The 24,685-nt window shown below is 36.5% G+C and overlaps 1 protein-coding gene across 2 annotated transcripts in view; it reads right to left on the bottom strand.

Annotated features, from left to right (window-relative positions):
* MRC1 (mannose receptor C-type 1) overlaps nucleotides 1-24,685 on the bottom strand; it is a 1,874,292-nt gene that overhangs the window by 938,147 nt on the left and 911,460 nt on the right. For both annotated transcript variants that reach the window (XM_044064625.1, XM_044064626.1), the window contains exon 16: nucleotides 22,186-22,227. In XM_044064625.1, coding sequence (XP_043920560.1) covers nucleotides 22,186-22,227 — 42 coding nt within the window. The remainder of the gene's footprint in view (nucleotides 1-22,185; nucleotides 22,228-24,685) is intronic.

Here is a 24,685-nt window from a genome sequence, read left to right as displayed (position 1 = left end):
CACTTGGTCCAGTGGATATTCCAAAGGGTAAGGCAGAGAATTGATAATGTGATACAGACAAACAAAACCTTAAGAAATGTCTAAAGTCTGGATGTATAGGAATGTGACAAGCATCTTTTAACTCTAGTGTTACCAGGAAACCTGAATGAGGAAGAAGAGGTAGCAGGTTGTGAAGTGACATAATTTTGAATTTGGGCACTATCACAAACAAGTTTAGGAAAGAAGGATCCAGAACTGGTCTCCACAAGCATTTAGCACTAAAATATCCTTGAATAAAACATTTTTTCCTGCCTGGGAAGGGTGAACATATTCTATCACTCCCTGGGACAGCACATAATGAAGTTTAGATAGAAACAAAAGAGTCTGGTCTGGAGGATGAGGAATTACTTCCTGGAAAGAAGGAATCTCCTACAACTGCCATCTGTAACCTTGATAAATGATCTTCAGAACCCATTTGTCTAAACTATCTGTTGTCAAAGAGAAAAATGAATATTCAGACTTTCTGCAACAACAAAAGGGGGCTGTCAGGGTGGCGGGGGACAAAGTCTCTTAAATACTCCTAACTTATTGGATTGTCCTTGGATCTGGGGGTTTCCAGAATTCTTCTTGGAACCCTCTGCCCTAACTTCTTAAAAGATCTGTTTACCTGTATTTTTTGATACTGTTTATTTTGTTTCTTACCCTTGCATGGGGAGTCAGAAAATCCCTTGGAAACTTTGGAAAAGGAGGTCTAAAAAATCTTAGAAATTCACTGTTATCAACTTACACCTTTCATCACACTGTCTGATCACCTCTACAGCAGAGTCCAAAAACTAAATCTCAGTCCAAAGGAGAATTTAAAATATCATGGGAGATTCTGAGAACACAGCCATGCAAACATCCTCAAAACAGTACCAGTGGTCATAGCCCTTAAGTCATAAACACACCAAAAACACTTGTTTTTAAAAAACTTGATAGATATTTAATTGTATTGCATAAAAATCATGAACAGTCCAAGAACACTTGTTGAAGCAGTCTCTTTTTAAACATTTGATTGGTCTTACCAACATAAAACGACATGCAGTTTTTACAAGTAGCCAGGTAGACTACATTTTGCGAAGTACAAGTGGCTTTACAATTAAAAATGAAGTCTTTATCCATACTTGGATGCTTAAAGATATTGCTGTTATCAATATATTCACAGGCTGAACAGTTTCCACATTGAAAAGTACCTTTACGTCCCACTATTTTAGGTTTGGAAAATCCATCTTTCATGCATAAAAGCTGTTTGATGTTTTTCTTATTTTTATAACTGAAATGTGGTTTATCACCTACTGTAGCCCGAAGTTTTACATCTTGTGTCAAAATTGGCCAATACTTATGGGTAATATCTTTAACCTGTCTATTGTCAGTGCTATAGGTAATCATCAATCGCATAGGAAATGTTCTTGTTTCTTCTTAACCAAGGTTGTTTCAGGCTTCTGTGACCGATCACTTAGAAATCTGTCAACTGCGGGATCTGTATCCTTTTTGGAATAACCACGTGCCTGCAAACATTCTTTCAGGTCAGTCATCTCTTGCTGTATATTGGCTTCTTGTGTGCATCTCTTCGTAATTCTAGTAAGCTCAATTTTCATTATGTTGCCTGTAATATGCCTTGGATGCATACTGTTCTTATGAAGATAATGATTTCTCCAAGTGGACTTTCTGTAAAGTGAGGTCTCCATCACTCCTTCTCTATTAAGTGAGATGCTAACATCCAAGAAGTTCACAAGGTCACATGAGTGTTGACTTGTAAATCTCAAAAATGATGTAGTTTCATTAAGATATTGCATAAATAACAAAAATTGGTTTTCATCTCCTTTCCAAAGCAGGAACAAGTCATCCACAAAATGACCATAAAATTTCACTTGGTCAAACCAAGGATTTGTAACACTTAAAATGTATTTCTTCTCCCAGTCTAACAAAACTATGTTCGCATAACTATTAGCGCAGGGGGTGCCCATAGCAACTCCCCAGCGCTGCCAGTAAATTGATGGTCCATAAAGGAAAAAGTTTGTATCAAGAACCATTTCTAAAAGGGAGCAAATGAGGTTAGCATTGTACTTATGAGTGCCTTCCTCCCCAATTACTTTCCTGACAGCTTCAATTCCATACTCATTAGGTATTGAGGTGAATAAACTTGTAACATCCATCATAGTCAACAATAAGTCAGCTTTGTCAGTCAGCGAGTCCATGGTAACTTTCAGTTTCATCAAAAAGTCATCTGTGTCCCTCAGGACGTTAAAAATGTTAAGTAGAATTTCTTTCAATTCTTTCTCCACAAACATAGACATAAATTCCGTGATCCACCCTTGCCCAGCCGCAATAGGGTGTAAAGGTGGTTCCATTAGGTTTTTATGTATCTTGGGAAGTCCACTGATAGACGGAATGGTAGGATGGACAACATTAAAGTAGTTATATTGGTCAATACTTATACTGCCATCTATCAGCATACTATAAAGTTGATCTTGGATCTTTTTTATATACACTTCTAGTTTACGAGAGTTAACTTCCAAGTACATTGTTGTATCACTCAACAAATCTTGTATTTTATTTTTGTACCATTCAGATGAAAGGATGACAATAGTTCCCCCTTTGTCAGCAGGTTTTAATACTATATCCTCATTATGCTGTAGATTGAACAAAGCTTGTCTTTCCTGTGATGTTATATTATGAAAGTTTTTGGTGTCCTTCCCTATTCTTAACTGCTCAACTTCATCATTACACATTCGAGTAAATAGATCTACTGCTGGATGGTTCATAGGTACAAATACACTAGGTTTCCTAAGTGTTTTATTCTCCATTTGATTGTTTCCATAGATGTTCTTTAAAGTCACTGAGCGGCTCACCAGTACCGAAGGGTTTGTGTGAACAGTTTCAGGGCCTCACGCTCACTATTAAAGTTTTACAATGACAGAAGGCTTCAAGTAATTACTGGCTGCACTCATTTTTGAAAGTGTTCTTGGACTGTTCATGATTTTTATGCTCTACAATTAAATATCTATCAAGTTTTTTAAAAACAAGTGTTTTTGGAGTTGTTTCCCTAGCAGGAATTTGCAAACAGTACATTTTGTTTAGCTGTGGAGTAGCGGCTGGATTCAACTACTACGTATTTTTCTTTTGCTTGTCACTACTTAAATAGTGAGTTATACATTTTTCTCGTTATCATAAGTAGTAGAATTGGAATTAATTAGGGGTTTAGCAGCAGAAGGATTATCGAAAACTTTATCTCCTGAATCAGGGAATTTGGGAAGAGTGCATAAAAACTTAAAAGACTGAGGAACTTTATAAATCCTATTTGCATTTTTAGGGGCAGCCTGTTAACTGCCAGGAAAATTGCTGGCAGTAACACACACATTCCTGAAATCTGACAAAAGTGGAGGAATGGGTGCAAGTTTTGGAAATTTATTCTGTAACAGTTTGTGGTATTTTTCATAAGGTCTAAGAAACCTCATTGGTTCCCATCGAAGACACTGGCAAATTCTAGAAATAGCCCTAGAGAGAGAGAGAGCCCCCGCAGTGAAAGTTAGAAACTGAGCTCTCTTCTGAGTCTGAATCAGAAATATGGGGAGAAAAAATAGTGTCACTTCCTTCATCCTCCTGTCTAGATTCAGAATCTTAAATCTCTTCTGAAAATGAGGTATCCATCTTTCTTTTACCAGAAACTATTTCACAAGAAGGACTGATAGTCTGAATTAAGTAATGAGCCACACCCAGTGAATTACACCTGTCTAAGGAAATTTGAGTAGGAGTAGATAGATGTTTAGTTTTCTGTTTTGTTTTGGCAGGAAAAATGGGACCAGCAGTGTTAGTAATGGCAACAGCAGCTTCCACAGGGATGGACACAGCATTCTGACAAAACAGAGAAGCTTTCCCTGTTCCCACTCCCAGGACCAACAAGAGTGGCTGTCCCTTCTCCACTGAGAGGACCCTAACATCCACAGAGGATGTCACTAACCTTTGGTCCATAGTGGCTGTAGTACTACACCAGAGGAATGTGCGGTAAAAGATGAGTGGTCTGAGGTATAACTAATGGCCACAACAAAGTCACCCACTTGTGTCTGAGGCAAATTGCTAGCCTGCTGTGATGCCAGTGGCTGTCTGTTTAACTATTTCTTTTTGTGGCTAGAAGAAGGACTGACCAACATATTCTTACATGGTCAAGCTGAAAATGGTGTTTTCTCACAGGGAAAACAAACAACAAATATCAGTAAAAACAAAAAGTCTTTAAAAGTAATTTTTCACAGACAGACTGAGTTAAAAGCACTTTAAAACACTTTGCCAACCCCACAAAGTAAAATAAATAGACTTTATCCACAGAGAAAATAGTTTTCAGTTACTTTAACAACTTTTAAACTGACAAGAAAGAAGATCGCTCCCTTTTAAAAGTACAGTATAATCTTGGGACAGTCTATTAAAACACAAAATCCTAGCTTTAAAATACAAAGAGAACTTATCTGACCAGCAAAGTAACAGCACAAGCCAACCGCCGATCCTCGAAAGCTTCAAAGTAGCATATTCGTCAATGGCAGTAAACTTCTATAGGACTTGTCACCCAAACGTGTCCTTTAGTCAGCTCAGCTCAAAGACAGCTTGGGCACATGGAAATTTCCCTGAAGCTTTGGAAGCTGGCAGGCTGTTATATCTGTGGCAGGATATAACCCATACTGCTAAGGCTACTGCACCAGTAATCAATATGATATACATCACTCATTCTTCAAGAAATGGCTAAGACTTTGTCACTGGCCCACCTTCATATGTTCATAGGTAAGTACTAGGCTAGCTGCCCTTCTGGGCTATTTTAAGCCTAGCCAGTTTCCCAACAGTGAGAACTTTACTTTGTGTCTGAAACCCTGCACCTTGTGTGTGTAAGTTGGATTAAAAGTTTCCAGATTTTTAGATCGTCTTCTCCAGATCTAGATTTTGTTCCATAGTTTGGTGATTTTGACTGTAACATATGAATTCCTTGTATTAAGTCTTCCAACTTCAGACAAACATTTTCATATTATAATGCCTAAAAGCCTTTGGAGAGTTAAAGACTTCTGTGTTGAACATTAGCTCTAAAACAGGGTCATTAAATACATCATATGCCAGTATGAATTTATTCTGAATGTACCTGGAACAGAAAGAAAACAGTTTTAAATATTTAAATAAAAAACAGTAATGTCCGTAGAGCAAAACAATGGAGAGAATATCAATAATTCCAAGGTATACTCTGTCCAATGCAGCAATAAATCCCAAAGCTTCTGTAGAATAAAAATCAGGTTTATTCGAATAGAACGTGGTGAGCGCTTTCGCTGGAATAGCTTCTTCAGACCAAATTCTTCTTGCTGTCCGTTGTAGAGCATTTACTCCGTTTGATTCTTGTTTTAGTTTTAAATATTTAAATCTAGCCCCATAATGTAAGTGACTTAATGACAGAATTCTGTTAATATATTTCCTCAGTATACCCTCTAAATTTTTTTAATTAGGTTTTAGTGTAAATGCAAAAATATGTTATTATACTCAATAATGGTCTGATGTAAGTTATAGACATCATAACCAAACATTTCTTGTCTCTAGTCGAAAGATTTCTTAATAAATAACTCATATATTTAATTGCTTTAGTACTGATATCCCTGACATGATGGTTAAAAGATAAATAAGATGCAATAGTGATGCAAAAATGTTTATTTTCCTTGGTCTCTTCCAGTAATAGGCCTGTCAAATAAACTGGAAACTTTTGAATTTTATTTGAGAAATAACATACCTTTGCATGCATTCAGTCTAAATTTTAGCCCACTATTATGTGCTCACTTAGAAATCAGATGCAAATGTACATTAAGATCATTAGCACCAGATTTATTTTGTATTATAAAGCCAATTTTACAGTCTCAGTGCATTTTTTGGAGCTCAAATTTGGGGTTCCTTGGAATACTAGAAAAAACACAAACAGCACTGGGCCTAAAACCAGTCCTTGGAGAACACCAGATGTTGCAAGAAACTCTGAATGAACATTACATATCTTAACACAATGCAGTCAGCTAACCAATTCATGATCCAGCTAACAATATAACAATTAATGATAGATTCCAGTAAGTGTTTGTGAATGGAATGGAGTGGCAGGTAGTCAAAAGATCTGACAAGGTCCAAAAAGATCATGACTGGAGACAAACCAATTTCAGAAGCCATTGTTATTTGATCATAAAAGCATACTTACTTACTTATAGTAGATGCTTGCTTTATGAAACCATGTTGATCAATATCCTTGTTAATCTGAAGCCTGAGTTATGTATCAGTTTTAGAAGACATCTGTTTATTTGCATATTACTGCTAATGATATACCCTTAGACATCCATATCTGACAAAGCCTTTTAAATGATAATAAGTCAAGTTCCACAATTCAGTAATATCAATAATCTGAAAACTGTCTTTAGCTATTATGCCAGTAAGTTCATCAAATTTGTTCTATCGAATAGTCTGCCACTTTTATCTGGTTTGGTGTTTTGCTGTATAAAAAACATTATCCTTTTCCATAATTTTACTTGCCATGTAAGCAGCACCCACCCCTAACAAACCTTTTCCAGTCATAAATACATTCTTCCTAGTAAGTAATAAGCTTGATGTTATAGATGAGGTTCACTGTCTTAACCAATTGTCTTAACCTATTGTTAAAGTTATGTGTTTTAGTAAATAAGTAATCAGTCCACAAGGCTGATGTTATGATTTCACTAAGGCCAAACTCCACATATAAACCGCGTTATGTAATCAGGAGACCAGTCCGTCTTCTTATAGCCTTTCGGTTTAAGCGGACCTGATTGCTTTCTGAGTCACTATTAACTGAATTGAAATGATCTTGAGCAACAACAATAATACTAGGTAAAAAAGTCAGTTTATCATTACTTGTGACCTGTCTATTTATACTAGTTTCATCCGTACTTTTCCGTTAACTGGGCAACAGCTTTTTCGGGGCTGGTTTTAATGTTGTCTTCCTTGTCAGACAGCTATTCATTATCTGACATGTCAGTAATGCTGGTTTCACATTCCTTCTGTGAGGTTTTTCTTTTGCCTTTCTTCTCTGACCATTTGCTGCTAATGAAAAAGAACCGATGAAACTCATAAAGGGATGCAACACTTGACGGAAAATGGCTGAACATTAAAAGAAATGTAAAACTTATTTCTGCGTGCCTTACTCTTTTTGTTTATTTCTCTGTCTTTTTGAGGAGTTCCATAGAAAACAGAAAATGAAGCCTTCAGTTCTTTTCTGTTAGTAGAATGAATGCAAGCTCGACTGTTTGCCAGGGAGCGCTTTGTTAGCATTACAAATGCTGAAAAAAAAAAGTCACACCCTGACATACACTTACTACAGTCAATTAACTGGAGCTGTTTTAGGGATCCTGATTTCTTTTCAAACATGCTGCTGTGCTGTTTGTAATGGTTGAATTTCTGTCTTTACACACTCGCATATGTATATGGCTGTTTATATATTTCATTCATATATAATTAAAATCAGATGTAAAGGATGCGCTCTCACGTTACTGCACTATCCCCTGAAAACAATTTTCAGGTTTACAGAATTAAGTTAGTCATATTGGTGTTTTATGTAAAGGAACACCATTGAAAAGTCTCACAAAGATAAACATTTATGCTTCATTTGATTTTGGACTGAAAACTTTGGTACTTTGCCATTAAGGCAAATGAGGACCAGGGCCTTTGAAAAATAGGGACATGTGGTAAGAATGTGAAGTAAAAATGGGGACACACTCCTTTTTGGAAAGATAGGAACCAATGTTAAAAATGTGAACATGTCATCAGGACAACATTTGTGTTCTGTCTGTGTGTACATTTCGCAGCAACATTTATGTTTGGCGACAACTGCTGCCCCGTTAACAGAAAAGTACCTCTTCATCTTTATCCAGACTACTATTATTGTAGCCACAATCTGCTGAACTGAAATCTTCTGTGGGTAAATCAGTATATACAGTGTCTTTGTTTTTATTCAATACAGAAGAAGATACATTACACTTATTTTTGCTGGTTTGCACTTGAAACATTTTCTTTCTTTTTCTAGGCTTTCATTTTCTAGTCCAAAATGGGATGTAGTAGACAGTTCTAAGGAATGGTTCAGTTTAACAGTTTAACATCTTAAGACAGTTCTTTATGGAGCGAATAATCTTCACCTAACCCACCTGTTATGTACTCGGAGAGAGAGAGGAAGATGCTTTGCTAAAATGGCAAGAACAAAAATTTGTGTCACTGGCAATCTTACATTTCACAATGTTAGGTAGCGCATACAACATTGTACAATAGAGGCAGAGGCCATCTAGAGTATTATTAAAGCATGCACCACAGTTCTTACTAAAAACTAATACATATTTGAATGTAGGTCTTCAAAGATATAAGAATTTGAAGACTCCATTGGTGCTCAGGAATGGACTCCACATCCATACAAGACAAAGCTCATCCCTGCCCCTATACGACCACAACTTGGATCTATTACTAGGAAACAGAAAATTTACCCCACGATTGCTCCTGTACTATTTTGCATGGAGGCACCTTCTAAATGCTTTATCGCATGCATGTGTTCCCTCACATTATCTATGGTATGATCCCAATTATTCTCACTATGGGTAGTATATAATTATTAACCATGGCATGGGTAAGACCAGTCTAACACCAAATGTGATTCATGCACCAAAAGGAAAACTGACTAGGCTTAATATAGCATGTAAGGGCAGCTAGCTTAGTGTTTCCTATGGACCTATAAATAAATAAATAAAATGCTTTATAAATAGACCCATAAATGACAAGATAGATAAGTGGGTGACAGAGGTAAAGTCAAAGAATATTAAGGTGACCAGTGCAGTCCCACACAGCTCAATGCTGGGAACACTTTTGTTTGATATTACATTTTCTGACTTGCAGACTAAAACTCTAGACCTATGGCTAACTAAGTTTGCAGATAACTATAAACTCTGAGTCATTGTCAAATCCCCCTCTGAATAAAGAAGCCCTCCATCAGAAACTTACACTTAAAATGCCTAGTGTATTGAAAATGGGATTACATTTCATGATAAAAATGCAGTATTGTCACATTCGGCAAGATAAACCATCCCACCAGCATAAAGCACTGTCAATACCCCCGCTTCATAATGAAAGTGTAGTTAATGAAATGGGAACCTGGGTTGATAAATTCCTCTCTTTCCTTTGTTCACAATGTAGCAAAGATTGTTAGGGAATCATTCTACTTGACAGCTGATTGCCATGCAACTTCATTGAGATATGAAGATATTATTTTCCTCTTGTGTTCAGCATAGATCAGACCCCTTATAGAATGTAATGCTTCCTTTGGGATGTACCAGATCAGACATATTAAACAGTTGGAAAGACCCCAGAGGTACCTAAAAGAAAGATGGCCAAATGCGTAAAATTCCTAGGCTACCAGGAAAGACTAGAATCAGTGTCTCTCTTTTCTGTGTTTTATAAGTGCCTCAGAGGAGACAAATGCCTCAACTTCTGAGCAAAAAGGGGCCCAATAAGCTATGATCTGTTATACCTTCACAATTTAAAAACTCCCAAAAATGCCACAACAAGGAAACTAAACCTGCTTCAGCAGATCAATAAAGCAAGGTGGAGAGACAGATTCATGACTCAGTGTCTACCTTATATCAGGAATAGACTCTTCCTGCAGATTAAGCATTGTTGTAACTACCTTCTCTCATATAGGACCTATGTAATTGGATGGATATTCATAAATTTATCCCACACTTGCCTGTTCTTTGATAGCAACAATGCAGTCAATGGTGGGAACTGGCAAGGCATAATGGTTAAATAATTCCAAACTAATATTATTATTAAATTGCATGTCATAAACATGTAAATTAACGTCAGTAATATGTTTCTTTACATCCAGAAAACTAATTTTTTTAAAGGACAAAGTATCCATTACTAGCTTATCCATTGATGAATTGTAGCAAGCTCTATCCATAATCACAATACTTCCACCCTTATCTGCCTGCTTAATGATGATTTCACTATTCCTTTTGAGATTCTGCAAGGCAAGATGTTGCTCATAGGTTAAATTATAAGTAAATTTTCTATCACAGACATTAAACTGTTGCCTAAAATCAGCTTCACAGGCATTGCAAAAGGCAGTAGTAATAGGTGTATTCACAGGTATAAAAACACTACGTTTTCTAGGAATGTTATTAGGAGCAGTACTAACATTAAACAAAATTTTTAAATTTAAATTTCTCACAAACATTTTCAAGTCGGTAATAATATCAACTAAATCTAAATTAGTCATAGGTATGAAACTCAGTCCTTTTGAAAGAAGGGACACATGAGAATCACTCAAAACAAAGGATGAGAGGTTAAGAATACCTCTCACTACTTGCGGGCATTCTTGCCCTGTCTCAACGGACTGTCGTACTTGCGTTTCATTGAGGAAGTCTCTTGCTTCATCGATAATGGTTCCCTCTTGTTTAAAGAGTCCTGCACACGTTCCGGTTTCTCTAACTGAAACCGCTTCTCTGTGAAGTTTAAAGTCGACTGATGCGTTTTTTTACTAGCATAATGGTTTCAAGATTCATTAGCCTTGAACATACAAAGATTCCATGATTATCTTATGTATATATACATATGTAAGTATGTGTCCGTGTATGTATTTATTTATTTACCAATCCAAATGCCGTTACTTTTTCATTCAGTAACTCCTCACTGGTTCCTTTCCCTTAGTTTTCACTTACTGTTACAAGGAGCCAAACATTTCGAAAAATTTTCCCCTAATACACCACAGCTTCATTTTGCAGCTTTCTACTAATGTTAACATCTCTCCTGATCCTATGTCTATAAAGAATAAAAAGTTTCCTGCTACTTATCAAAAAATAATTAAATCAAAGTAAACTTAAAATCATTCACAATCAATGTTATTATTTATTTGTTTTCTAAGTTATATCACTCTAGCTTTGTAAATATATGCACCGGTAATGAGAGGATCCTGGGTAATGTGCACAAGCCTTATGAAGCCTGTTAGCAATGCAGTGTAAGATGCAGGCTTGGAAAGTAATGTAAGCATTCCTTTGCAACTATTTGCTTTAATCCTAGTTTTTAGAGGCATACTTGTCAAAATACAGTTTCACTAACGGACATCATTGGCTTTTACAAAATGCTTTCTTCTTGTACTGAGTCGCGATCTCTGTTCTGTCACGAAATGCCGGGTTAGCAGTAAATGTTTTCTGAGTTGTGTGTACAGTCAAAAAGATATAAAAGGTGAAAATGAGGTCATACATAATCAAAAAGTTGAAAAACAAAGGAAGAAAAGAAAGAGAAAGAATAGTAATTGTCTTTCGGCTTTTCCCAGTTAGGGGTCGCCACAGGGGAACTCTGGTCCGCTAATGATTGGCAGTGGATTTTTACGGTGCCGAGTTGCCAGCCCGACGCCCAACCTTCAAAGAAGGCACACCCATTCACGCACGCACCTACTTGAATGTCTTTAAACATTGTTAATTTCAATGAAAATTACTATAGCATATAGATTTCCCCAAAAAGCCCCAAACAATATCAATAGAGCTGTCTACAGACACCCAATCAACTATACAATAATGTCCAAAATAGGATTAATGCATCAGGAAAATCCAAGCAATTACACACGACTATTTAACAAATACAAAAAAACAGCAACATGAATCTTAGCGTGATTAAACATGTAGTCTTCAACAATGCAGTTGAACAAATAGTGACAGATTCAAGATGACAATTAATGTCCTGAGATCTTAATATATAAAATTATCCAGATACAAAAGAAATACAAAAACCATAAGTGAGGAGATTTTATTGCCCTGCTTCATAAATAAAAGCAGGTTTATTGAAATTGTTTTGGGCTTTTTTGGGAAATTTATATGCTATAGTAATTTTCATTGTATTCACGTGACAATAAGACATTATTACTAAAATTTCTTAGTAGATGATTGCATTGACATTTTGTGAATATATATTAATAATTGGCTGCTGGCTCAATTTATGACCATGGACCTGATGACTATACTTCAAGGATTGTCTGAGGACAAGGATGACCTCAAGGTGTTTGGAAAAGGTTCTAATATTTCATTATTGCAGGGGGCTAATGAAAACAATGAAAACAATCCAGAAAGGATATGCATTCAGGTGTTTTTCTGTCTTACTAAATCGATGAAATCACTACGCACTAATGTGTGGCATTTAAAGTTGTTTGAAGCATACAAATCTAAAGGAATTACACCTAGGGGGTTACATATTCGTACACAACCTTTAGTTAGTCATGTGGATAATACCTTATTACAGGAATGGGCTACTGCTCAGCAGAATGCTTCTATTGTGTGGAAATATTAATATGTAACTATGAGCGTATGGTAGCTCAGAATATAGCTGAGTTTCCAAAATTTGTGATGAAATCAAACCTTTTGAAAGTCAATCATTTTATGCTACATTTTTTTCAAAAGCTCAAAAAAGATCTTATTGTAACTGAAAAACAAAAACAACTAAAGGAATGGAAAATCTGAACATTCCAAAGAGATATAAGGGATTATACTCAGGCAAAGCCTTTTGGACACCAGAAAAATGTAAAGTTTGCTAACCAGGAGCTTACATATCAATCTAACAAAAGAAAGAGGAAGAAATCTGTTTTGAAGAAAGCAAATAATATCAGTGATACATCAGGTGAGGAGTCTTCCTCAATCATTGATACCGAATGTGAACACAGACAGGAATCCCCAGCCACAAAAAAACTTAGTTTGGGAAACCCTTTAGGGTGAGGAGATGAAGAGGCGGTAGAAAACATAAACCAAGCATCCCCCTTAGACACACTGTTACAGCTGCTTATACCACAGTAGATGATTGTTGTAATATTCATAAGATCTCTTCTGCTGAGTTGTCTGATGTGGAAATACAACGATTAAATAAGGGACTAAATTTTGTGCCTAGTTTTTTGTGCCTGAGGATGTGTTTGCCAATTATGTGATTTTATTCTGTTGTTTGCTCAGTTTAAGGTTATATTTTGGTGATGATTCTTCTTCTGAGTCATCTGATGAATTCCGATTTCTTAAGTCTAAATTTATGCCCCCTATGAACAAGCAAGTGGCTGCTTTCCAGCAGTGTGTTCTCAAATATCTACATTTTATGGAACCAGGTATGTCAGTTTTTAGAAATAAGTTAATATTCCTCAGACTTTCAAGTATTAACTAATCTTCAAAACAATACCATTTTGGTTATCATTTCTGCTGACAAGGGTGGGGCTATTGTTGTCGTGGGCTGGTCCATCTATTTGGATGAGGCCATTAGCCAATTGTCAGATTGTAGATTCTATATAAAAATGCCCATAGATCCTATATATAAATTCAAGAAAGAAACAGACTCATTCCTTCAGCTGGCACTCGATAAGGGTATTCTTAGTCAAACTTCTGTGCTTCATTTGACGGTACCTGACCCCCAACATCAATATCTATACCTACTGCCAAAAATACACTAAGACCCCCATAGACCACCAGGTAGGCTCATTATTTCTGGCAATGGGTCTTTTACTGAACCCTTATCTGCCTTTCTTACCAAATATTTGAAACCATTGTTACAGGGAGTCAGAGCCAGGGTCCAAGACACTACTGAATTTTTAATATTATATCTGAGATGCAGCTAGAACCAGGATGGATTATGTGCACATTGGATGAAATGGCCTCCTGTACCAATATACCACACTGGGTGGGCCTGATGGCTTTGGAGTATTGGTCAAATTGGGTTTCATTGTACACTCCTGGGTTCAGTACTTTTCATTTGTGTCTTATGGAACTGGTTCTGACCAAAAATGCTTTCTACTTTAATGGAGAATGTTATTTGTAGGTTAAAGGGACAGCGATGGGTGCATCTTTTGCACCCATCTATGTGGATCATTTTATGGGGTACTTACAGGAACAACTTATATATGATGTTTGTCATAATTTGTTTTTGGATGAGATTGATATCTGGCATAGGTATTTGAATGAATGCTGGATCATGTGGAGGTCTGATATTGCCTATTTACATGAGTCTGTCGAACATTTTAATGACAACAAATGGGGCATACATTTCACTTTACTTTATGATATTAGCAATATTACTTTTCTGGATGTCCAGATTTCACATAATACTGATGGCACCTTGGACAGTAATGTTTTTTGAAAACATTCACAGTTTAATACCCTGTTGCATGCAAGTAGTTTTCATCCAAGACACATTATTCAGAACATTCCTAAGTCACAATTTTTATGTATACATCGTATTTGCTCTTCTGATTGGACTTATGTTCATCAACAGCAGGATTTGGTTAACAGGTTTTGTGAACATGGCTACAAAAGGGAACATATTATCTAAACCAGTCACTGAACTTACAATCAGAATAGGTCATCTCTGCTGAAGTATCAGCACAGGAACCAAGAAGGGAACAAGACCGTTAGACTAATCACTAGTTATGGTGAGAATACTTCTAATTTTATGGATGTCATACACAAATAATGGGATATTTTGCTTATTGATGACAGGTTGTTTGATATAGATGTCTGTTTTCATTTTGTAGGGGTAAAACAGTTAGTGGTTTTCTCAACCACTATAAAAGAAGGAATAAAGTTTGCTCTAATTCTACATATCAAATGACAATAGATGGAGGGTTGCTTGTTGGTTGTAGCCCTTGTGGCCACTGCTCACTTTGTAGATATGTTTTGAAATCGAAACAGTTTACTAGTAAAAACACTCCCAAGGTATACGATATCAAGTTTGTAGACAATTGTAGCTCTGATTGGGTCTTCTATTTAGCTACATGTTCATGTTCTGCCTTCTATGTAGGACAAACTTCTCGCCCACTTAGGATATGCATTTTTGAACATATTAGTGACATGAGGAATAAAAGATTGTCCAATGCCCTTTACAAACATTCAATTAAGCATCCTACAGCACATTTCATGTCTGTCATCATTGATAAAATTGAGAGAGATAGGAAAAACAAAATTGGATGGCATAATATTTTGAACAGGAAGGAAAATTGTTGGATTATTGAGTTAGGTGGCCTATTTGCACCGGGTTTTCATGAGCATTTGTAATCTTCCAATCATTATGGAGCTTTGAGGATGGGTACCTATAAAACGTAACTTTGAGTTGTGGTTGTATATTCACTGATGAAGGCGTATTGACCGAAACCAGTTTGAATATTTTATGTGCTCTTGCATATGGTCATTTTTCAAGTGATTTTTGCACTTGTTAGACTGTGGATATTAAAGTGTTGTGTTCCACTTTACAGTGCTGGCCGGTTTATTCATGCTGCATTTTCGTCTTTATTGGACATTTGCACTTGCCGTACTTGCGAAACTTTTGTTTTGCCTTGATATTGTAGTAAAACAATAACATCAGCCATCAGGAAAATGCTTAAAAAACTGCACAGAAATTCATAATTCTTCAGAAAATTAACTTTAGTACAATACTCTTAACCTTTTAGCTGCTTTCATGAGTAATTGCAGTTCTTAAAAAGTATTCCTGATTTCTGGAATTTGTCCCTGTTTATTTTTGGCTTTGCCTTTGATTCTTGACTTAGAATGTAGAGGGCTGTGATTAATTTGCACAATAACGATTTTAAACATAGGATTGCTTTGCTAGATATCCTTGAATGAGAAACCAGTCATAGCACTGGTACATTCTAAAATCTAACACTTTGCTCCATAAATGCAGTGTATGCTTGTATCCATGAATATACATGTATAGCTTAAAAGTATATGACAAATCATTAAGCCATTTCTCTTTACACAGAATCCTATGCCAATACAACAAGTTGTCACCATTACCTAACTAGTTTTACTAGCAACTCGGAGCTATGTACATTTATATGACACTGCTCGGCCCCAGCTCCCACACTTCTAATATAAACCTTATGATAGTCATGTCTTTGAACCTGCATAATACCCCACCTCTTAACTTCAATATTAAGATTTTCTGCCTACCAAATTCCTTCCCTTACTTCCATTTCTTTTAATTTCTATGGACTAATGACAAGATCTAGTACTTACTTGACAAACCCACTAATGCACCTCTTCAAATGTTTAATGTTCATTATCTACTAAATGGTTAAATATCTCTTAGGCTGCAGTGGTTGCCTTTATTTCACATGAATGTATTACACTTAGCAAAATTATGCATAACTGTTAATGTAAATTACTTAATGTGTGTTCGTGCAATTACTGAAAGTCTGTTTAAAAATGTTTGTAATGTAGTTTCATAGATTCATAGCTGTTTACTAGGCTAATCACCACAAGGGACTTTTTATGCCTAGCCATGCATCCCAAATCTCTGACAAGTTCCTGTACCCTTGATAACTGTAAGTAGGGCTTGGGAGATTAACCATTTACAGTCTGCCTGTAGGTGCCAAACCAGGGATGGATTTCCTGTTCCCCATCCAGTTGTACAAGGTACACTTGAATTGGGTTAGGGAGGAACTCTATTCACATGGAAGGGCAGCCTGTTCCATAGAAGGGGTAGTCTCTGGGATATATACCTGTCTCTCCAGCAGGTCCTATTTATATCACAGGCAATGTTTAAGTCTTTAGAATGGGTAATTCTAGTACTGTTTGATTTACAGATATGCAAGAGGTCCATTAAAGTGGGATCTGACAGTGCCTTGTATGCCAGGCATATATCTCCCCTCAACAGCCTGTAGGAGAAAGAATACAGGAACAGGGCCTTGAGGCAGTCAGCACAGGACATGTTACTTATGCCTTATATATTTTTTTTTAGTGAGGAACCTTCTTGGACATTCCAGTTGTTGGATATGCCTGGTTAGGTACATACCAAAGGGGGCATTATACTCACTGATTGGTGTGATGAATAATGAATACAGTGCAACAATGACTTCCTTGAACCTATATGCCATACATTTGTTTATAAGTTGCACTACTGTAGACATGTGATGGTCAAAGGCTAGATTACTGTCTATGTATCTCCCCAAGTCCCTAACTATTGGGTCAGCCCTTAGGGGTGTGTTGTTAACATGATAGTTACCAGGGGATTGTGACTTTCCAAAGGATACAATCATGCATTTCTTAGTATTTAGTTTTAGTCTATAGCTCTGACACCAGTCATTTGTCTGTGTCAGCCCTTCCTGGAGAACATTGGCATCAGTGGGGGATTCAATGACAGCTCCTAATTTGCAATCATCTGCAAATTTAATCAGCCAGAGGCCACTGACATTGGCCTTGACTTCAGAGAAGTAAATGCCAAAAAGGAGCAGTCCCAGGACCAATCTTTGAGGGACTTCACTTGTGACTGGTCACTGGGTGACATAAGGGTTTGTACCTAACATCTTGATTTTGTCAACAGTGCCAAATGGGGTATTGTGTCAAATGCCTTGGCTAGGTCAAGGTAGGCACTGTGAACCATTTTGCCCTCATCCATTGCTTTGATGACCTTCTAAAAGAAGTCCACTAGGCTGCATAAGCATGATCTGTCTTTGACTAATCCAAAATGGGTTGGGTCCAGTGTTTGGAGGTGTCCTATGTCATTATCGATCATTTCCATGATAATTCTTTCCATAGCTTTGCACAGGAGACTAGAGAGACTTATAATTCCATAGTTTCCAGGGTCTGTAAATGGCCCACCTTTGTGCAGAGGGATGACGGTTGCTGTCCTCCATTCATGAGGTACAAAGCCTATTTGGAGGCTACAGTAAAATAGCAACTGTAAGGGTCCTGATAGTTCATGCCTCATGCTATTTAGAAGGCATTGTGAGATATTTTCTTGGCCCATTGATGCAGTATTCCTAGCACTAAGGACCTGTTTTCTAGTTCCTAGTGATAGCTGGAGGAATTATATTTGACGATTTTTTCCTAAGGCAATGTTGTGGGGAGAGAGGGGTAAAGCTGGAGATGAATTTGTCAGCCAGTAGGTATGCTATATCTTCTGGCTCAGTATAGGTGGCTCTATTTACAATGAGCTCTGCACATAATTGCATATTGCCTTTGAGGTTGCATTCATAGCTAAACAATGCCTTGTGATTGCCCTGGGCCTGGGAGGCCAACTTTACCTCAAATTTGGCTTTGCTAGATTTTATTTGTATTCTGAGTTGTTTGTTTGGTTTGATGAGAGTGCTTTTATCCTGTTATGTGCTGCATCTACTAATTTTTGCCACAATTGTATTCCTTCTGTTATACAGCCTATCGATGGTGTGAATCTACCAATGAGGATTGTTTTTTAAGTTACTTCTGCACTTCTTCCTGGTGGGTACAGCTGCTTCTATGCCGCTATTAACATGCTTGTATAAGGTTTCTGTGAATAGTTCCACATAGGCAGCAGTGTTTTTAGGGTTTATGGGGGCTTGACATTTTGCCAGGTTATCACTTAATAGTAGGAAGTTAGTCTTAGAGTAGTTCCTGAATATTCCAGGGTTAGCTGGGATTCCAAGTTTTATTTTCCCTTCAAAGAAAACCATTTTGTGGCCTGACATTGCCAGAAAACACATTACACTAGGGGGTGTACAGCACTCTCCCGTATTAGTGATGACTAGATCCAGTATGGTTGCACCCCTGGTTAGTGTATTAACAATCTGGTCCAGGGAGTTTGTGTTTACAAAATCCAGAATCTCTGTGTTTGTATAGTTGGTGTCATATATGATTCCCAGTTAATAGTGGATTAATTAAAGTCACCCATGAATATGGCATTGGGTTGAATGGTAAGTGTTTCCAATAAGTTTAAATATATGTTAAGGGTTTTCTGGGTCATAGAGGGGGACATATAGCTTGCAAGGAAGTGGGATTGGATTTTGCCTATGGTGATTTGAATGTAGAGAAGCTCAAGTGCATTGTCCTGTTTTACCACCCTTGAGGTATATTTATTTTTGATGTAAATTAAAACACCTCTACCTTTAGTCTGTCTGTGTAGTAGCTGGTGTAAATGTATGGAAGGCATTATAACCTTGCAGTGGTGCTGTGCTCTCCATGGCTTTAAACCATGTCTCAGTGACCACCCAGATGTCAGCATTCTCTAGAGTGAAGGGAGCTTCTAGGGAGTGGAGTTTTTTGTTTAGTCTCCTAGTATTGAGATGTAATACCTTTAGATTTTCTTGGTTTTGATTCTTGGTAGCACTTTCAGGTTGGCATTGCCTACAAAAGGCACTATGGGGGAGGACAATGTTTTAGCTAAAATTCAAAAGCCTAGAGGGGAGAGGTGCAAACCATCCCTGATAAAGCAGTGTGGTCTGTTGACCATCTCCTTTCATGCTGAGAAATACTGCACCCCCTTAGAATGACACCAAAAACTAAACAAATATTAAAGTCAGTCATCTTTTGTTCATATTGTGGCATCATCCTTGCAAGGGTGGCCACAGTGGTGCAGCAGTTAGCATTGCTGCCTCACAGCAAGAGGTTCTCCAGTTTGATCCTCGGCTGGGGTCCTTCTGTGCGGAGTCTGCATGTCCTCCCTGTGGTCGCATGTTTTTTCTCCAGGTGCTCCGGTTTCCTCCCACATCCCAAAGGCATGCTGTAGGTGGATTGGACACTCTAAATTGACCCTAGGCATGAGTGCGTGCATGTGTGTGCCTTCTGTGGAAGGTTGAGTGCCGGGCTGGCAACTCGACACCGTAAAACTCCACTGCCAATCATGAGCGGACAGGTGATCCGCTGTGGAGCCCCTAACTGGGAAAAGCCGAAAGAAGAAGAAGAAGTGGCATCATTCTTGCAGAAGGTAAAATGCTGCTCAATGCTAAAATCATACTAGCCTGGAAAACATATTCTGAGAGCTCCATGATGTCTCTCTTCATATAGTCTAGGGAGGTACATCACAGGCCATTTACACCCACATGGGTTATGACTGTGTCATACAAGTACATGTGATGCAATGACCTGAGTGCATGGGTAATGTGGCAGATCATGTCCCTGATAAGCAACTTACTTAGCCTGGTGAGAGGGACATCAGTGTGTCTCACAATGGAGTCCCCAATGACCAGAATGTTGGATTATGTGGTGGCTTGTCTTATGGGCTTAGAAGCAGAGGCTCCAAGAGATGTAGCTCTATGTGTTGATGTGGGTGTTGTTTTGAAAGAGTGCATTCGGGGCTGCTGAGGGTATTTGTTATGTGTACTTTGAATAGGAGGTCTTTGAGGTTTAGGAATGTGACATTTAAGTGCCTCAGCATATGTGGATCTATGTGTCTGCTTTGAATTGTGTGTGATGGGTGCAGCATGTGTACTACTGACAACTTTATTGACATTAAGATTACTTTATTGTGAGAGTTTTTTCTCCCGTGACATTGTGTAAATACATCTCTCAAATACCATATCAATTTGTTTGAGAATTTACTGGTTGTCAGTAAATATGAGGCAATTTCTACATTGCCTTAGGATGCCCAGATTTACCAAGCTGTTAATGTAGTAGATTTTGTCCCCAAGCCTCCACTTAAAAGGGTTTTTTGATTAAACTCAGTCAGACAAGTCAGATAAACAAAAGCAAAGTAAAAATAAAATAAATAAATAAATAAATAAAATATGGTTCATATTTTGAAAGCAACAGAGATATAAATCTAACAAATATAAATATAACAAAGTTCATGTTTTGTCAATAAGTCAAGATCAGAAATGATGAGGGACAAATGTACAAAATCAGGGAAATCTTTTAAATATTAGTCAAAAAAATAAAGAAATTTAATAGAACAACAAATTTTGCATCAACATGTATTTTCTGAAGAATATGAAGTACGAAACTTTAATGTCTTGCATTGCTAAATGACTGTCATCCTCAGTGATTTAACAATAAATCAAAACTTTTACAAGGGGCAGAACAAAAATCTGAGGCAAAATCAGAGATGTTCGGCAAAATTGTGGAGAGGTGAGAGCTATGCTTGAAGGCGGAGCAGAGTATTAAGAAAAAGCAAAATGTGTCTAAGATAAGAAGCTTAGAGTGGAAAGGACTGCACTGTGAGAAAATATTAAAATGGAAAGTGCCCAGTAAGAGAGAGTTTGAATGCGGATGGAGAAGGGAGTCTCACTATAGAGAAACTGATGAACAGAGAGTAACCTGGCCAGATAAAATAATAATAATAATGTGTGAGCGACTGGGTCATTCTAGTCAGGAAACAATTATCAGGACTGAGTTAAATCTGTGAACCAGGTAGTGTACATTCTCAAACTGCTTTACTTGTGAAAGTTTCAGGCTGTGTTAGTTTGAAGAAAAGTCGCGCTTATATCACGTTATCGAAAGATGAAAATAGCGAACGCTATTTCATCAAACCTAAAATATCTAAACCACATAATATCAAACATTCAGAACAGCAAATTTTTTTCCTTGGGAAAAAATTTGCTGTTCCAAAACACATACACACAACACAAGCACACCTAAAAAACATCAATACACACACGTACACTTATAATCCTACAACTAACCCTACACTAAACTATACATACACTACTATCTATCCACTTACCTTAACCCAAACCCTAACCCTAAGGTCCGTCACTATCGCACACTCACCTAACCCACGCCCTACCCCTAACTCACCTAACCCGTGCCCTAACCCTAACTCACCTAACCCGCACCCTGATCCTAACAACCACACAATCACACACTTACCTGAACCCTACCCGTAAATCTCCACCACAGCACTGAAAATAGCAAAGCCACAGAACCGGCCAACCAAATTCTTTGCCTAGGAAAGAATTTGGTGTTCTGCGGCTTTGCTATTTTTAGCGTTTGATCAAAACGGGTCGATATTAGAACATTCTAAGTTTTAAAACTTCGATGTTCTGATATAGACCCGAAAAGCCAGCTATTTGTTTTGTCCAAATGTCTGCAATAAAAAAAATACTAAGAAGTAATATTGATAAAGAAATGTCTGTTCTCAAAGACACATACAGTGTTTAAGGAAGATTATTTTCAAACACAAATAATGATTACTGTAACAGCACACTTAGAGGTGGTACATTTACTTTGACAAATTGCATTGTACATTCCAACAATGACATAAAATAAGCTAAACAATGCATACTGATGTTAAATTAGTTAGTAAACTTCCTCCCTCATATACCTTTTATCTGCTTGTAGTCTATTTAGTCTTCATATAGACTTACATTCTGTAAGTAATGTCCAGATCTACCAACCCAAAGTTAGATGTAACATTGATGCAGAAATAAATATAATAAATGGAAACACCTACCTGTAACTGATGTATTAATCGCTATACTTTTCACTTCAGCACCTAATAAGGAAACAAAATTACAAAAATTATATGTTGCTGAAAAATATTACTGTTTTATTGCAACTTAATATGTCCTTAGCAACTATGATGTTTTGTACTTCTTTAAATAAATAATAAATAGCTTTAAGTTACACTAACATAGAAGCAGTTAGTGTATAACCATAAAAATATGTAATTACATTTACTTACTATACTTTTTTTTTTTCAAAAAACTTTTTATTGAATTATTAATATATGCATATTTACACTACAACAAGAACACAATAACCAAAATGAACATTGGATATAAGAGCATGGGAGTTCAACTATAAATGCAAGACCATAACAATGTAAATGCAAGAACTCCAAACAGGACAACTATAACATAACTATATACAAAGTATGAATATGTTAAACCAGAGGCAACAAAGTATATAAGCCTGTATATAAAGCAGTATGCATGTAAATGTAAGTGAGAGAGAGCTAGGTTAATAAAACTATAAAAAAAAATGACAGAGATTATTAAACACTATCCAAGATGTGTAATACCTTTTCTAAGACTTTAATGTTAAGAGCTAACTTCTTTGGACTCTTCACCAGTAATTTCTGAGCTGAAATATAAGAGTAGGCTAAGGTTCTAAAGTTATTCCAATTTAGTTTGGTGTGGTCTAACCAATTTTTAGTAATATAAAACTTAATGAGTGAACAAATATAAACTAACACATGTGTATCAAATTTTGATAGATGAATAATAGGAATATGAAGAATCGCTAATTCCCAGGATAGTGTGGATTTTTGGTATCCCATTTTTTGTAATCTGATTTTAAGGGAGGTCCAAAGTTTATGTGAGTGCTGACAGGTCCACAAAATATGTAAGAGATTAGCATTAAAAGGAGAACAGCAAGAACATGAGGAGGGAATTCTGGAGTCAAACTTGTTAAGTTTGGAAGGAGTATGATATTAAATATCATTAACTGGGTATAAAAAAGCTTCTTGAATGGGGAATAGTCTAAAGTATCCTTGATGGCTGAAAGTTTCTGAGTTAAAGACAAATGGACATTCTGTTTATCCCAATAATCAGAAAATAGACAAGTATTATTATGTATTATCTGATTAACCAGATTATAAGATTTAGATAACATCTTCTGTGGTAATGTTAGAGCTTGTATAACAGTGGTAAGATTTGTAAAATCATTTATACTTACTTTAATGTGAGCAAATTTCACAATGATGCTATCTCTCAATTGACGTAGTATAGTAATGTAATTAATATTTGCTTTCAGCTTTATGCGTAGGTTAGTGAGAGATAAATCGTTATATTGTAGCAAGTCCCACACAGTGAAACTTTGAATAAGTGGAAATTTAGAAAGATTAAAAGGTACATTATTAAACTGGATATTAGGATTTAAGTGTAAAGGTTGTGTTAGTTGAAAAATGCTATCTAGATTAATGAGTTTTATTAATTCTTGAAAATAATTGATCTTTTGTTTTAAGGGTTTGGAAATTTTCAGAATGTTAGCAGCTTCGTTAGAAAGGAAAGGAAGAGCAATTGGGTTAATATTTTTACTTGAAATGTATTGATGCCATAATTTGGTCCAAATGGGGTACTGCCTATACCTATCAGTTTTCAAGTTCACAATGGTGAGTAGTTTGTTATCCGAAATAATTAAATAATACATGTAAAAGTTCGGAAGACCTAGGCCTCCTTTATTTTTAGGACACGTTAATTTAAGATATGATATTCTGACTGACTTAGGAGACCAGATAAATCTAGCTAATTCTTTATTGACTTTTGTAAAGAAAGATTTAGGAATAATCTGGTCTATGGCATTAAATTGAAATAGGAGTCTAGGGACTATATTCATTTTGACTATCGCTGCTTTGGATAAGAGTGATATATTAAGTAATTCCCATCTATGTAAATCTAAAACTATTAATGACCCTACTCTGTGAATATTATTTTGAAATGTAGAAAGACCATTATGCTCAATTTGAGTACCTAGGTATTTAATTGCAAAGGTGAAAGAAAAAGGGGAATCTGAAAATATGTGAGGTTTACGGGCAGATGGATTTATAGGAAAGATGAAAGTTTTATGAGAATTCACCTGATAATCAGAGGCCTGTGAAAATTTATTAATAATATTGATTATTTTCACAAGGTCTGTACTAGGTGTTTGGAGGTATATCACCAAGTCATCCGCAAATGCAGAAAAGGGCACCTCAGTATTTAAAATTTTGGGAATCTTGTGAAAAGTGTTTTGTGTTATATATAATAACCTTGGCTCTAAGTATAGATTAAAAAGAAAGGGAGATAATGGGCATCCCTGTCTCGTACCATTAGTGATTTTTATAATCTTAGAGGCATTTCTATTGATATGAAGAAAGGTGGAAGAATCCTTCTATAAAACTTTAATAAAATCAATAAAAGTATTAGGTATATTAAAGCAAGACATAGTATGAAAAAGAAAGTCCCAATTTA

This window comes from Protopterus annectens, chromosome 3.part0 (assembly GCF_019279795.1).
Source record: "Protopterus annectens isolate FY-2018-M chromosome 3.part0, PAN1.0, whole genome shotgun sequence".
Lineage (NCBI taxonomy): Eukaryota > Metazoa > Chordata > Ceratodontiformes > Protopteridae > Protopterus > Protopterus annectens.
Note: the sequence above shows the minus strand (reverse complement) of the source record. Positions and strands in the feature narration are given on the sequence as shown.